The 13,392-nt window shown below is 67.1% G+C and overlaps 1 protein-coding gene across 1 annotated transcript in view; it reads right to left on the reverse strand.

Moving 5' to 3' along the window:
• The window catches only part of PLEC (plectin), a 108,636-nt gene that overhangs the window by 69,441 nt on the left and 25,803 nt on the right, over window positions 1-13,392 (reverse strand). The window contains exons 4-20 of the mRNA XM_066571308.1: window positions 12,649-12,738; window positions 10,895-10,972; window positions 10,709-10,801; window positions 10,368-10,534; window positions 8,809-8,924; window positions 8,283-8,389; window positions 8,078-8,197; window positions 6,795-6,890; window positions 6,318-6,445; window positions 5,574-5,667; window positions 5,336-5,490; window positions 3,920-4,235; window positions 3,381-3,458; window positions 2,651-2,812; window positions 1,135-1,239; window positions 282-377; window positions 79-204 (exon numbers count right to left, since the gene is read on the reverse strand). Of these exons, the coding sequence (XP_066427405.1) occupies window positions 79-204; window positions 282-377; window positions 1,135-1,239; window positions 2,651-2,812; window positions 3,381-3,458; window positions 3,920-4,235; window positions 5,336-5,490; window positions 5,574-5,667; window positions 6,318-6,445; window positions 6,795-6,890; window positions 8,078-8,197; window positions 8,283-8,389; window positions 8,809-8,924; window positions 10,368-10,534; window positions 10,709-10,801; window positions 10,895-10,972; window positions 12,649-12,738 (2,127 nt within the window). The remainder of the gene's footprint in view (window positions 1-78; window positions 205-281; window positions 378-1,134; window positions 1,240-2,650; window positions 2,813-3,380; window positions 3,459-3,919; window positions 4,236-5,335; window positions 5,491-5,573; window positions 5,668-6,317; window positions 6,446-6,794; window positions 6,891-8,077; window positions 8,198-8,282; window positions 8,390-8,808; window positions 8,925-10,367; window positions 10,535-10,708; window positions 10,802-10,894; window positions 10,973-12,648; window positions 12,739-13,392) is intronic.

Genomic DNA, 13,392 nt, shown 5'->3' on the forward strand with positions numbered 1-13,392 from the left:
CAGGGCCACCCTGGGGGTCACTGTGGGGGTCCCCCCGGGGTCTGGGGGTCCCCCTGGGGGTCTCGGGGGTGCCCTCACCGCCAGGTCCTGCAGCAGGTCCTCGAGGCGCGTGGCTGTGGTGCCGCGGTCGCAGCTGAACTTGCGCCGCATCGTCTCCTCCGTCTTGCGCAGCAGCTCCTCGGCCTCCCGCACCTCGGTGAAGAACTTGGGGGGCCAAGGGTCAGCTTTGGGGGTCACACCTTCCCTCCCGCTCCCAGCCCCGCCCTGGCACCACCCCGTACCTGGAAGTAGTTGGTGTTCTCCTTCAGGTGGGTCTCGATGCAGCAGCAGAGCTGGAGCATCCAGCTCCACTGGGTCTGCAGCGCTGCCAGGAACGCCTGGGGGGAGCAGGGGGGGACACCGGGGCTGGCACCGAGGGCACCTGCACCGCTACAGGGGCCTGCAGCCACACCTGCACCCTCACCTGCACCGCTACAGGGGCCTGCAGCCTCACCTGACCTGCAGCCTCATCTGCATCCACACCTGACCTGCAGCGACACCTGCACCCACACCTGACCTGCACCCACACCTGACCTGCACCCTCACCTGCACCCACATCTGCACCCCCACCTGACCTGCACCCGACCTGCAGTCACACCTGCACCCACACCTACACCCACACCTGACCTGCATCCTCACCTGTACCCACACCTGACCTGCACCTGACCTGCACCCACACCGGTGCCCATACTGCTACAGGCAGCCACACCAGTGACTCCCAGTGCCTGCTGCACCCCACACTGCTGACCCCCAGTGCCCGCTGCACCCCACACCAGTGACTGCCAGTGACCACTGCACCCCACATTGCTGACCCCAGTGGCCATTGCACCCCACACCAGTGACCCCCAGACCAGTAACCCCCAGTGTCTGCTGCACCCCCCTCCGGTGACCTCCAGTGCCCAGACCCTCCTGAACCAACTCCCCAACCCACCAAAGCCCCAAAGTGCCCCTCAGATCCTCCCAGCCCCTTCAGTTGCCCCAAATTCACTGAGACCCCCCAGGCCCCCCCCAGATTCCCCACACCCCCCAGATCCCCCAGCCCCACACCCCCCAGCCCCTGTCACGCCCCCCGTTTGCCCCCAGCCCCACACCCACCTCCAGGGTCTGTGCCCCGGGGTGCTCCTCCCGCAGCAGCCGCTCCCCCGAGCTCCGCAGCTCCTGGATCCGCCGCTCCCGCAGCTCCAGCTCCCGCATCAGCGCCTGCGGCAGGGGCAGGGGCAGGGCTCACCCTCGTGTGTAGGGCCAGGGGGCAGGGGGGCGCTCAGGGCTCACACTCGTGTGCACGGCTGGGGGGTTCAGTCAGGGCTCACACTCGTGTGCGTGGCCAGGGGGCAGGGGGGGGTCCAGGGCTCACACTTGTGTGTAGGGCCAGGGATCAGGGTTCACACTCGTGTGCATGGCCAGGGGGCTGGGGGGAGCTCAGGGCTCACACTCATGTGAAGGGCCAGGAGGATGGGGGGGTTCAGGGCTCACACTCGTGTGTAAGGCTGAGGGGTTGGGTCAGGGCTCACACTCATGTGAAGGGCCAGGGGGGTTGGGGCAGGGCTCACACACGTGTGCAGGGCTGGGGGTTGGGGCAGGGCTCACACACGTGTGCAAGGCCAGCGGGGATGGGGGAGTTCAGTGTGCACAGCTCTGTGTGCATGGTTACAGCTGGGGCTGTGTGTGCAAGGGGGGCTCTGGGGGTGCTCGGAGGGTTATGGGAGCTCTGGGAGTGGGGGGCACACAGGGGCTCAGTGCTGCACAGCAGGGAGGGGACCAGGGGACACACCCGTGTGCATGTGTGGGGATGGCACGTGTGTGTGTGTGTGTGTGTGTGTGTGTGCGTCCATGGATGCGCCCACATGGAGCAGCTGTGCCCTCCATGTGTGTCTGCTCCCATGCATGTCCATGCCATGGCCATGCCCATCTCTGTGTCCATGTCCACACCCATCCCTGCATCCATGTCTGTGTCCATCCCTGTGCCCATGTCGTATCCATGCCCATCCCTGCAACCATGTCCGTGTCCATACCCATCCCCAGGTCTGTGCCTGTGTCCATGCCCGTGCCCACGTCATGTCCATGCTCATTCCCGTGTCCATGTCTGTGTCCGTGCCCATCCCCCTGTCCATCCCTGTGTCTGTGCCCATCCCTGTGCCCATTTTGTGTCTGTGCCCATCCCTGTGTCCATGCATGTGTTCATGTCCATCCCCATGTCCATGCCCATCCCTGTACCCATGTCATGTCCATGCCCACGTCCACGTCCATGCCTATCCCTATGTCCATCCCTGTGTCTGTGCCCATCCCCATGCCCATCCCTGTGCCCATCCCCATGTTGTGTCCATGCCCATCCCCATGCCCATCCCTGTGTCCATGCCCATGCCTGTACCCATGTTGTGTCCGTGCCCATCCCCATATCCGTGTCCATGTCCATGCCCATGTTGTGTCCATGTCCATCCCCTGTCCAACCCTGTGTCCATACCCATGCCTGTACCCATGTTGTGTCCGTGCCCATCCCCATATCCGTGTCCATGTCCATCCCCTGTCCATGCCCGTGTCCATGCCCATCCCTGTGTCCGTGCCCGTGCCCATCCCTATCCCCATGCCCAGGTGTTGCCCTCCATGCCCATACCGAGTAACTCTCCTTCTTGGCCGCCATGGCAGGGTTGTTGTGGCTCCAGTCGAAGGCCACCTCCTCCTCCTCGCGCTCGCTCAGCCACAGCAGCTCCTTGGTGGCGGCGCTGACGAAGCCGTGGAGACTCTCCAGGTGCCGCAGCCGTGCCTTGGAGGAGTTCTGGGGGGGCACAGGGGGTGGTTTGTAGCTGTGTCCCCACCCTGCACGGCCTTGTCCCCACAGGGCTGCCCCCTGCACGCCCTCTGTCCCCCCTCATCCTCCTCCCCACTTCCCCCCACGTCCTGCATCTTCCTCCTGCCCCACATCTCCCCATCCTCCTCCTCACACTCACCCCCAGCACAACCACCCCACCACTGTCCCCCCTCCTGTCCCCTCTCCTCCATCAGGTCACACACCCCTGCCAGGTCCCCCCATCTCACACCCCACCAGCAGGGCCAGGGGTCTCACCTTGTCACCCCCTCACGGCACACAACCCCTCCCCAGCATTGTCCCCTCATGTCCCACACCCCCCTGAGCCCCCATGCCACACATCCCCAGCATTGTCCCCTCATGTCACAACCCCATAACCCCTCATGTCCTACACCCCCCTGACCCCTCATGTCCCACACCCCCCTGATCCCCATGCCACACGTCCCCAGCATTGTCCCCTCATGTCCCACGCCCCCCTGACCCCCAGGCCCCACGCCCCCCACGCCTGCCCCCATCCCCTGACCCCCTCGGCGCTCACCAGCAGCTTGGCGTACTGCAGCTCCAGCTTGCCCAGGCACTCCCGGTAGGCGCCGCTGGGGCCAGGGGACAGCTGGCTCTGCAGGGGACACCATCAGCTCCAGGACCCCCACCCCAGACACCCCCTGCACCCCGCAAAGGGAGTGACAGAGGGGACTCGAGGGGAGGGCAGCACACCAGGGGTGCAGGGGCTGCGGGGATGCCCTCGGGGCACGGTGCCCCCCACCCTCCTGGGGTACCCCAGGACCTGGGGGGCTCCAGAGCTTCAGGGACGCCGAGGCACAGAGCAAAGGCAACCCCAGGAAATGCTCAGGAGCAGTGGAGGGGACAACAGCACTGGGGGGACCCCTTGAAGCAGAGTGGGGACAGCCCCAGAGGACCCTTAGGACCTGGGGATCCCCAGCACCCAGGGGTCTCACCCTGTCACCCTCAGAATCAGGGTGCCCCCAGCACCCAGGGGTCTCACCCTGCCACCCCCAGCACCAGGGGTCTCACCCTGTCACCCCCAGCCCCAGGAGGCCCCCAGCACCAGGGTCTCACCTCATCAGCCCGTGCCCGCTCCACCTTGGCCCGGAACTCCTCGATGGCGCGGTGCAGCCCGCGGTGGGCGCCCAGGTGCGTCTCCACGGTGGGCAGGTCGGCGCCCCACTCGGCCGTGGCCACTCGCCGCTGGTTCTCCTCCACCCAGGCCAGCAGCTCCTGCAGGTAGCGCAGGGGAGCCTCGTCGGGCTCCGGCCGCCGCTGCTGCGCCGATGTCACCGCCACGGATGTCACGGCTGTCACCGGCGCGCCCGACTTGAGGCGCAGGTTGTACTCGGTGCGGATGGACACCAGGCGCTCGTGCAGGCGGTACACGCTGCGGGGAGGGAGGGGTTGGTGGGGCATGGGGGCCGTGGGGGGCTCTGGGGGCAGGGGGAGATTGGGGGTGCACAGGGGCTGTGAGGGGGTACAGAGAACATGGGGAGTTTGGGGGCATGGGGAGCCTTGGGGTGCACAGGGGTTGTAAGGGGGTGCAGCAAACAAGGGGAGTTTGGGGTGCACAGGGGATGTAAGGGGGTGCAGCAAACATGGGGAGTTTGGGGACATGAGAAGCTTTGGGGACATGAGAAGCTTTGCGGTGCACAGTGTTTGTAAGGGGCTGCAGTGAACACAGGGAGTTTGGGGTGCACAGGGGTTGTAAGGGGGTGCAGCAAACATGGGGAGTTTGGGGACATGAGAGGGTCTGGGGACATGAGGAGCCTTGGGGTGCACAGGGGTTGCAGGGGAGGTACAGCAAACATGGGGACAGTTTGGGGATATGAGAGGCTTTAGGGGCATGAGGAACTTTGGGGTGCACAGGGGTTGCAAGGGGGTACAGGGAACATGGGGAGTCTGGGGACACGAGAGGCTTTGGGGGCATGGGGAGCTTTGGGGTGCACAGAGGTTGTAAGGGGGTACAGAGAACATGAGGAGCTTGGGGACATGAGAGGCTTTGGGATGCACAGGGGTTGCAAGGGGGTACAAGGGGGTGCAGCAAACATGGGGAGTTTGGAGACACGAGTGGGTTTGGGGCCATGGGGAGCTTTGGGGTGCACAGAGGTCACAGGGGGCTTTTTGGGGGTGCAAGGGCCACAGAGAGTAAGGGGGGTTTTGAGGGGTACAGGGAACACGGGCGACATGCAGGGCATGGGGGCCACGGGAATTTTTGCAGGGCTTTGGGGGACATAGAGGACATGGAGGTGGCTCCGGTGCAGGGAGCATGGGGGGCATGGGGGGGCACAGGAGGCTTTGCAGGGTTTTGGGGGGCACAGGGGTGGCTGGGGGTGCAGGGAGCATGAAGCTCATGGGGGAAACGGGCAGCATGGCGACACAGGGGACATGGGGGACACAGGAGACACAAAGGGCTTTGGGGGGCAGGAAGGACACGGAGGACGTGGAGGGCTCCGGGGACTCAGGGCCGTGGGGACGAGCCCGTACCGACGGTACATCTGCTCGCCCTGCGGGTGCCGCCCGTCCTTGAGGGTCTGCACGTCGTTGAAGAGCAGCCGGATCATGGCATCCGCCTTGTCCAGGTCCCTCTCCACCTCTGCCGCCTTCTGCGGTGCCTTCCCGGCCGCCAGCAGCCGCACGTCCTGCGGGGCAGGGACGGTGAGGCCACCGCGGGGAGGGGCATGGCCGGGGCCCGTCCGCCCGCCCCGGGGCCGCCGGCACTCACCGCCTGCAGCAGAGCATCCGCCTGGTTCAGCTGCTCCTCACAGAGCCCCGACTCCATCTGCAGCTTGGTGACCACGCGCTGCAGCCGCTCCAGCCTGCGGGAACACGGGGGGACACACAGAGGGACCCGGTCAGCACGGATCCTGCCCAGGGGCAGCTGTCCTGGCCGCGCACGGTGTGGGTCCTGTCCCGTGCTGCATCCTGATATCCTGCTCCCCATCCCGTTCCCAATCCCCCCATATCCCCATCTTCCTTTTCCCATCCCCATCTTCCTTTTCCCATCCCCATCTTCCTTTTCCCATCCCCATTCCCATCCCACTTCCAACCTCAACCTCAATCCCCATCTTCCTTTTCCCACCCCACTTCCAACCTCAACCCCAATCCCCCTCATCCCCATCTTTCCTTTTCCCATCCCCATCTTCCTTTTCCCATCCCTATTCCCATCCCACTTCCAACCTCAGTCCCAATCCCCCACATCCCATCTCATTTCAATCCCCATCCCATTCCCAGTCCCCGCCCCGCTCCCATCCCCGCTGTCCCCGCTGCTGCCGAGCCGTGCCGTGCCGAGCCGCGCTCCAGGCCGGCCGCAGAGGTTTCCCAGCAGGAGCGGTGACTCACAGCCCTGTGGTTCCCCCTCGGGGGGGCCGGGACACCCCACCCCGGCCCAGCCCCGCGGTTTGGCAGCGGCAGGGGGGTGTGGATGCCAGCGCGGCCCTGCCCGGCCCCCCCGCCCCCCCGAACTCGCCTCTCGAACTCAGCCCGCAGCAGCTTCTCCCGCTCCAGCACGGCGACGTGCAGCCGCCCCCACTCCTTCTCCACGTCCAGGGGGTGGTACCCGGGGGGCACCTTCAGCTGGCCCGACTGCACCGCGCCCTGCACAGCCCGAATGTCACACGCGGCCCGAAGGGGCGCGCCGGGCACTGCCGGGGGACCCCCGGAACCTGGGACTCTCATCCCCTTGGGACCCACCCGGCATCCCCGAGACCACTCACACCCCGGGACCCCGGGACTGTCATCCCCTTGGGACCCACAGCCCCTGGGACCATCAACCCCTTGGGACCCACCCCATATCCCCAAGACCCCTGACACCCTGGGACCCCCACCCCTCAGGACCCGGGATCGCCAGGGTGTCCCCCTCAGGCCCCCCACCCCTTGGCACCCCGAGCACCCATGACCGCCGCCCCACAGCCCCTCCAAGCCCCGCCGCAGCCCTAGGCGGTACCTCCAGCGCCTGGAAGATGGCTTTGGAGCGGTTCTTGTCGGCCTCCCGAGCCGGCAGCTCCGTCTCCTTGAACTTGAGGAACTGGCGCCAGAGGATCTGCCGGGGGGTGGGGGGCACAGCTGAGCGGGGACCCCCAGCCCGAGCTGCTGCCCCCCTCCCCAAGCACCCGCCCTGCCCAGCCTGCAATTTTCCATGTGTGCAGAGCCGGGGGAAGGAAGTGGCCGTGCTGGGCTTTGCCAGCGGTGACTCACGGCACAGCCAGGCAGGGTGAGTCACAGGGCCCCCCCTCATGGGGCACCCGGCTCTGTCAGGGCTCTCATCCCCAAACCCTGCAGACCCCCACACTGGCACCAGAGGGGGCTCCGTGCCACAGCCACGCCCAGGTCTCGCGGTGACTCGTGGCATGGCACAGCTGGCCCTGTGCTGCCATGGGAGCTGCCACACTGGGCATGAGCCACCCAAGTGGGGCTGCTGGCACCCCTCACTGGGCATGAGCCACCCATGGTGGGGCCACAGTAGGATTTTGCCACACACTGCCCCTGCTACCAGTGGCTCCCAGGATCAGCAGCACCGTCCCTGTCCCTGTGCCCATCCCCGTGCCCATACCAGGCCAGCAGCACTGTCCCTGTCCCTGTGCCCATCCCTGTGCCCATGCCAGGTCAGCAGCACCGTCCCTGTGCCCATCCCCGTGCCCATACCAGGCCAGCAGCATCGTCCCTGTCCCTGTGCCCATCCCTGTGCCCATGCCGGGTCAGCAGCACCGTCCCTGTGCCCATCCCCGTGCCCATACCAGGCCAGTAGCACTGTCCCTGTCCCTGTGCCCATGCCAGGTCAGCAGCACCGTCCCTGTGCCCATCCCTGTGCCCATACCAGGCCAGTAGCACTGTCCCTGTCCCTGTGCCCATGCCCATGCCAGGTCAGCAGCACCACTCCTGTCCCCATCCCCGTGCCCATGCCAGGCCATCAGCACCGTCCCTGTCCCCATCCTTGTGCCCATGCCAGACCAGCAGCACCGTCCCTGTCCCCATGCCCATGCCAGGCCAGCAGCACCATCCCTGTCCCTGTGCCCATCCCCGTGCCCATGCCAGACCAGCAGCACCGTCCCTGTCCCTGTGCCCATGCCAGGCCAGCAGCACCGTCCCTGTCCCCGTGCCAGGCCAGCAGCACCATCCCTGTCCCTGTGCCCATCCTTGTGCCCATGCCAGACCAGCAGCACCGTCCCTGTCCCTGTCCCTGTGCCCATGCCAGGCCAGCAGCACCGTCCCTGTCCCCGCTGGCCTCACCTCGATCTCCTCGTAGCTGGCAGGGAGGCGCCGCTCCTCGAAGAGCGCCGAGTGCTGCCGGCTCCACTGCAGCAGCCCCGTCACCACCTCGTAGTACTCCTGCCAGCGCAGCTGCAGCTCCTGCCAGGGGGACACGTGTGGGGCTGGGTGTGGCACGGCAGGGGAGGGCAGCAAGCAGAGGTGACCCCCGGCACCCCAAACTCACGTTGGCCTTGACGCCGTCCTGCACCTCGGGCACGCGCGGCATGGCGTCGTACAGCGAGGACACGTAGGTGATGATGGACTTCTCATCGGGCTGCGCCACGTCCACGTCTGCGGCAGGGAGGGAGGGGGTCAGGTGGGGGAGAGGGAAGGGACTCTGACACCCCAGAGTGTGGATCCCCTTGGGACCCACCCCATATCCCCCAAGACCCCTGACACCCCGGGACCCACAGCCCCTGGGTCTATCACCCCCTTGAGACCCACAGCCCCTGGGTCCATCACCCCCTTGGGACCCACAGCCCCTGGGTCCATCACCCCCTTGAGACCCGCCCAGAGCCCCCCAACCCTGCAGGACCATCATCCCCTTGAGACCCACCCCATGTCCCCCAAGACCCCTGACACCCCAGGACCCCTGGCACGCTGGGACCGTTGTCCCCTTGGGACCCACTCAGAGCCCCCCAGCCCTTCAGGATCATCACCCCCTTGGGACCCACCCCCTATCCCCCAAGACCCCTCACCCCCGCCCGTACCTTCGGGGTCCAGCAGCCGCGTCACGCCCAGGTCCCGCTCAGCCACGGTGAAGGCCTGGTCCAGGTTCTCCAGGTTGCTCTGGCGGTACACCCGGCTCATGTCGATCAGCATTGGCCTGTGGGTGGGGGGCAGCAGGGGTCACTGGGGCTGTGGGGACCCCAGAATCCCAAGGAGGGCAGGTCCCCCCTTTCCTGGGGCTGCCTCGTCTGCCTGAACTCCTGCCCGACCACCCCACACCCCACACCAGAGGCACCGGTGGCAGGGGAGACCCCCAGAGCCAGCACAGGGACAGGAGGGGCTGGGGATACACACAGCCCCCAGAGGGAACCACAACACAGTCACAGCCCCCAACTCCTGTGAACTGGGCACCCCAATCCCATGTGGGGCTGACACCCCAGTCCCCTCTGGTGCTGACACCCCAATCTCATGTGGGGCTGACACCCCAGTCCCATGTGGGGCTCACACCCCAATCTCATGTGAGGCTGGCACCCCAGTCCCATGTGGGGCTGGCACCCCATCCCATGTGGGGCTGACACCCCAGTCCCATGTGGGGCTGACACCTTGGGCACCCCTTGGGGCTCCATGGTGGGGCCAAGCTCAGTGTGGCAGTGCCATGGTGCAGAGCACGGCACAGCTGGCACACGGCACAGCTGGCACACGGCACAGTGCAGGTGCCTACCCCCATCTGGCACAGGCCTGCACATTTTTGCTCTCCCCAAAGGCACGCAGAGGTCCCAGCAGGACCCGTGGGGACCTGCCTGCCACCGCCCCGGCATGCCAGCAGCGGGCACGGCACTGCCGGCACGGCCGATGGGCTGGGACTCGTCAGAGCACGTGCTCACATTGGCCCAAACAGGATCAGCACGGCTGCCCCATGAGCACAGGATCAGCACAGCTCCCCATGAGCACAGGCACAGCCACAGCCACCCCATGAGCACAGGATCAGCACAGCTCCCCATGAACACAGGATTGACAGAGCTGCCCCATGAGCACAGGCATGGGTGCCCCATGAGCACAGGATCAGCACAGCTGCACCATAAGGAGCTGTCATGGGTGTCCCATGAGCACAGGATCAGCACAGCTGCCCCATGAGCACAGGCATGGGTGCCCCATGAGCACAGGATCAGCACAGCTGCCCCATGAGCACAGGCATGGGTACCCCATGAGCACAGGATCAGCACGGCTGCCCCATGAGCACGGGATTGGCACAGCTGCCCCATGAGCACAGGCATGGGTGCCCCATGAGCACAGGATCAGCACAGCTGCCCCATAAGGAGCTGTCATGGGTGTCCCATGAGCACAGGATCAGCACGGCTGCCCCATGAGCACAGGGTCAGCTGCCCCATGAGCACAGGCATGAGTGCCCCATGAGCACAGGATCAGCTGCCCCATGAGCACAGGATCAGCACAGCTACCCCATGAGCACAGGCATGAGTGCCCCATGAGCACAGGATCAGCACGGCTGCCCCATGAGCGGCTGTCATGGGTGTTCATGAGCACACGCCTGCCCATGGTGTGGATCTCACACATGGATCACAGGCACCACCACGGCGCCCACCTGTGCCGGTGGATGATGGCGTTGAAGAGGCGCCCGTCCCTCCAGCTGGTGGTGAAGTTGTCGCAGCGCAGGCCCTGGTAATCCTCCACCATCCGCTGGGACCACAGCAGCAGCTTCTCCTTGGCCGTCATGTCCTCCGACTGCCCGGTCACCTGGATGTCTGAGATCTGCCAGGACACAGCGGTTACTCTGGAAACTGGCACGGTGACACTCGCTGCATGGCCGCTGCCAGTGACACCACTCCTGCCCCACTGGGGACCAGACCGGCCCGGGGAGGCCCCCAGCCCCACAGATCCTGGCCCCTCGGTCCCACTGCCCCGTCCCCACCCCGCCGGGCTCACCTGGAAGTGGAGGATGATGGTCCAGATGAGCCCCAGCGTCAGTTTGGGGTTGCCGTCGGCGATGTCATCGTTGCGGATGTTCACCAGCTTCACCTGCGGCACGGGGCACACGCGGCTCAGGGATGGGGCGGGCCCGGCACAGCCCCGGGGGTTATGGGCATCCCGGGGGTCCCTCCCCATCCTCACCTGCCGGTGCTTCAGGTAGTTGAGGGCAATCTGGACATTCTGCAGCTTGTGGAAGCGCATCCGGCCCTTCTCCCGGGGCTGGGGGAGAGGGAGAGGAGAGCGGTGAGCGAGGCCACGCTGGACACAGCCCTGCTGTGTCCTGTCACCGCAGCCCCCCCGTGACACCACGACATGATGCCACCAACACCGTCCTGCCACCGCAGCCCCCCCCGTGACACCACGGCACGATGCCACCAACCCCGTCCTGCCACCGCAGCCCCCCCGTGACACCACGGCACGATGCCACCAACCCCGTCCTGCCACCGCGGCCGCCCCCAGCCCGGCGCCACCCGGCCCCTCCCAGCAGTGCCGCACATGCCGATGGCTCCCACCCGTGGCACCGCCCTCGCACTTTGCCCCTGCAGGGGTGGGGACGCTCCCCGCGCTCCCCCCGCGGCACCGGCTGCTCCCACGCCCCGCCCGGCGGCTCCGGCACCATCAGAGCCGTCCCGGGGGGAGCCGAGGGCCCCGGTGGCACAGCAGGCACTGCCCGGGCAGGACTGGCCTCAGTGCCAGGGCAGCACGGCCCTGACGGCGCTGGTGTCCCCATGGCCACCTTGGTGCCTCGCCATGCAGCTCCCCAGCACGCTCCAGTGTCCCCCCAGCAGGACCAGGAGCTGCCAAGCCGGGTGAGCCCCCCAAACTTGGGGGTCCCGAGGTCCAGGGTCCCCTGGGTGCTGCCCCACACGTTCCTGCCCCACGGCAATGCCAACATTCCACCAGCTGAGCCCAGCTTTGGCTGCCAGGAGAGCTGGCGACTCCATGAACCCCCTGGTGCCACTCAGCCACGGAGCAGGGTCACTCCTGTCCCACAGAAAGGGGACACCATGGACCCCACTCAGCAACAGAGCAGGGTCACTCCTGTCCCACAGAAAGGGGACACCATGGACCCCACTCAGCAACAGAGCAGGGTCACTCCTGTCCCACAGAAAGGGGACACCATGGACCCACAGCTGCTCGGGGACAGGGCTGGCCCTAGGGTGAGACCTCAGGAGTTGGTGGCCACGTGCCACCCCCTTGCCAGCCACCCCACAGAGCCAGCAGCACATCCAGCTGTGGGGCCAGGAGCGAGTCCAGCTCCAGCAGGGTGGGATGGCTCCCAGGGATGCTGCTGGTGGAGGATGAACTTTTCCCTCCTGCTGCCGCCACTGAGTTCTGGCCCAGGGAAACCCACCCCCACAGCCCTGGGCATGGGGGGCACCCGGACGGGCAGAGCACGCAGCAGAGCCCTGGGGCGGCACCGGGACAGGCATGGCACAGGGCGCCGGCATGCAGACCGTCCTGGGACATGCTGGGCACCGCCGTCGCAGCTCCGTGCCGCGCGGGGCCGCGCCGAGCGCTGACCGACGGCTGAACCACTCACCAACCGCAAGGTCCGCAGGACGTCGCGCTCCCGGGGCTGCCCCGGCCGAGCCGAGCCGAGCCGAGCGGAGAGGAGCAGAGAGAGGAAGGAGGAGGAGGAGGCAAAGGCGGCGGTGGGCCGGGGGCCGGCGCCAGGAAGCAGAGAGGGCACCAAAGCAAAGAGAGGTTAGAGGCGGGGGGCGCGGGCGCTCCAGGGGCACCGGGACGGACGGACCGACGGCCAAGCAGGAAGAGAGGGAACAGAGGCAGGCAGCGAGGGGGAGGACGAGGATGAGGAGGAGGACGAGGACGGCCGGCGGAGGGGTGCCAGCACGAGGCGGGGACAGCGCGGGGCAGGGCAGAGTGGCACCTACCAGGGTGTCACCCGACAGCACCTCCAGCAGCGAGATGAGGTTGTGCCCGTCCCGCAGGTCCTCGTACAGGTCGTTGACATGGCGCTGCGCCTGTGGGGACAGCCACGGTGTCAGGGGGGCTGGGGACAGCTGAACAACCCCCCCAACCCTCCCAGTGGGGCTGGGGGCAGCTGAGCACCCCCTACCCCTGCCAGTGGGGCTGGGGACAACTGAGCACCCCCTACCCCTGCCAGTGGGGCTGGGGGAAGCTGAACACCCCCCTACCCCTGCCAGTGGGGCTGGGGGCAGCTGAGCACCCCCCCTAACCCTCCCAGTGGGGCTGGGGGCAGCTGAACACCTCCCCTAACCCTGCGAGTGGGGCTGGGGGCAGCTGAGCACCCCTCACCCCTGCCAGGGGCAGCTGAGCACCCCCTACCCCTGCCAGTGGCACTGGGGGCAGCTGAACGACCCCCCCAACCCTGCCAGTGGGGCTGGGGGCAGCTGAGCACCCCTCACCCCTGCCAGGGGCAGCTGAGCACCCCCTACCCCTCCCAGTGGGGCTGGGGGCAGCTGAACACCCCCTACCCCAGCCAGGGGCAGCTGAGCACTCCCCCCACCCAGCCACCCCCTGGCCCAGTGACCCCCCCAGTGCAGCGGGTGCTCACACACACAGCCCCAAGTGCAGCTGGTGCCCCCAGTGCCACGATCCCCAAACACACACACAGCAGCTCCCCCTGTGCCAGGATGGATCTGGCGCCACTCTGG

This window comes from Molothrus aeneus, unplaced genomic scaffold (genome assembly GCF_037042795.1).
Source record: "Molothrus aeneus isolate 106 unplaced genomic scaffold, BPBGC_Maene_1.0 scaffold_43, whole genome shotgun sequence".
Classification (NCBI taxonomy): domain Eukaryota; kingdom Metazoa; phylum Chordata; class Aves; order Passeriformes; family Icteridae; genus Molothrus; species Molothrus aeneus.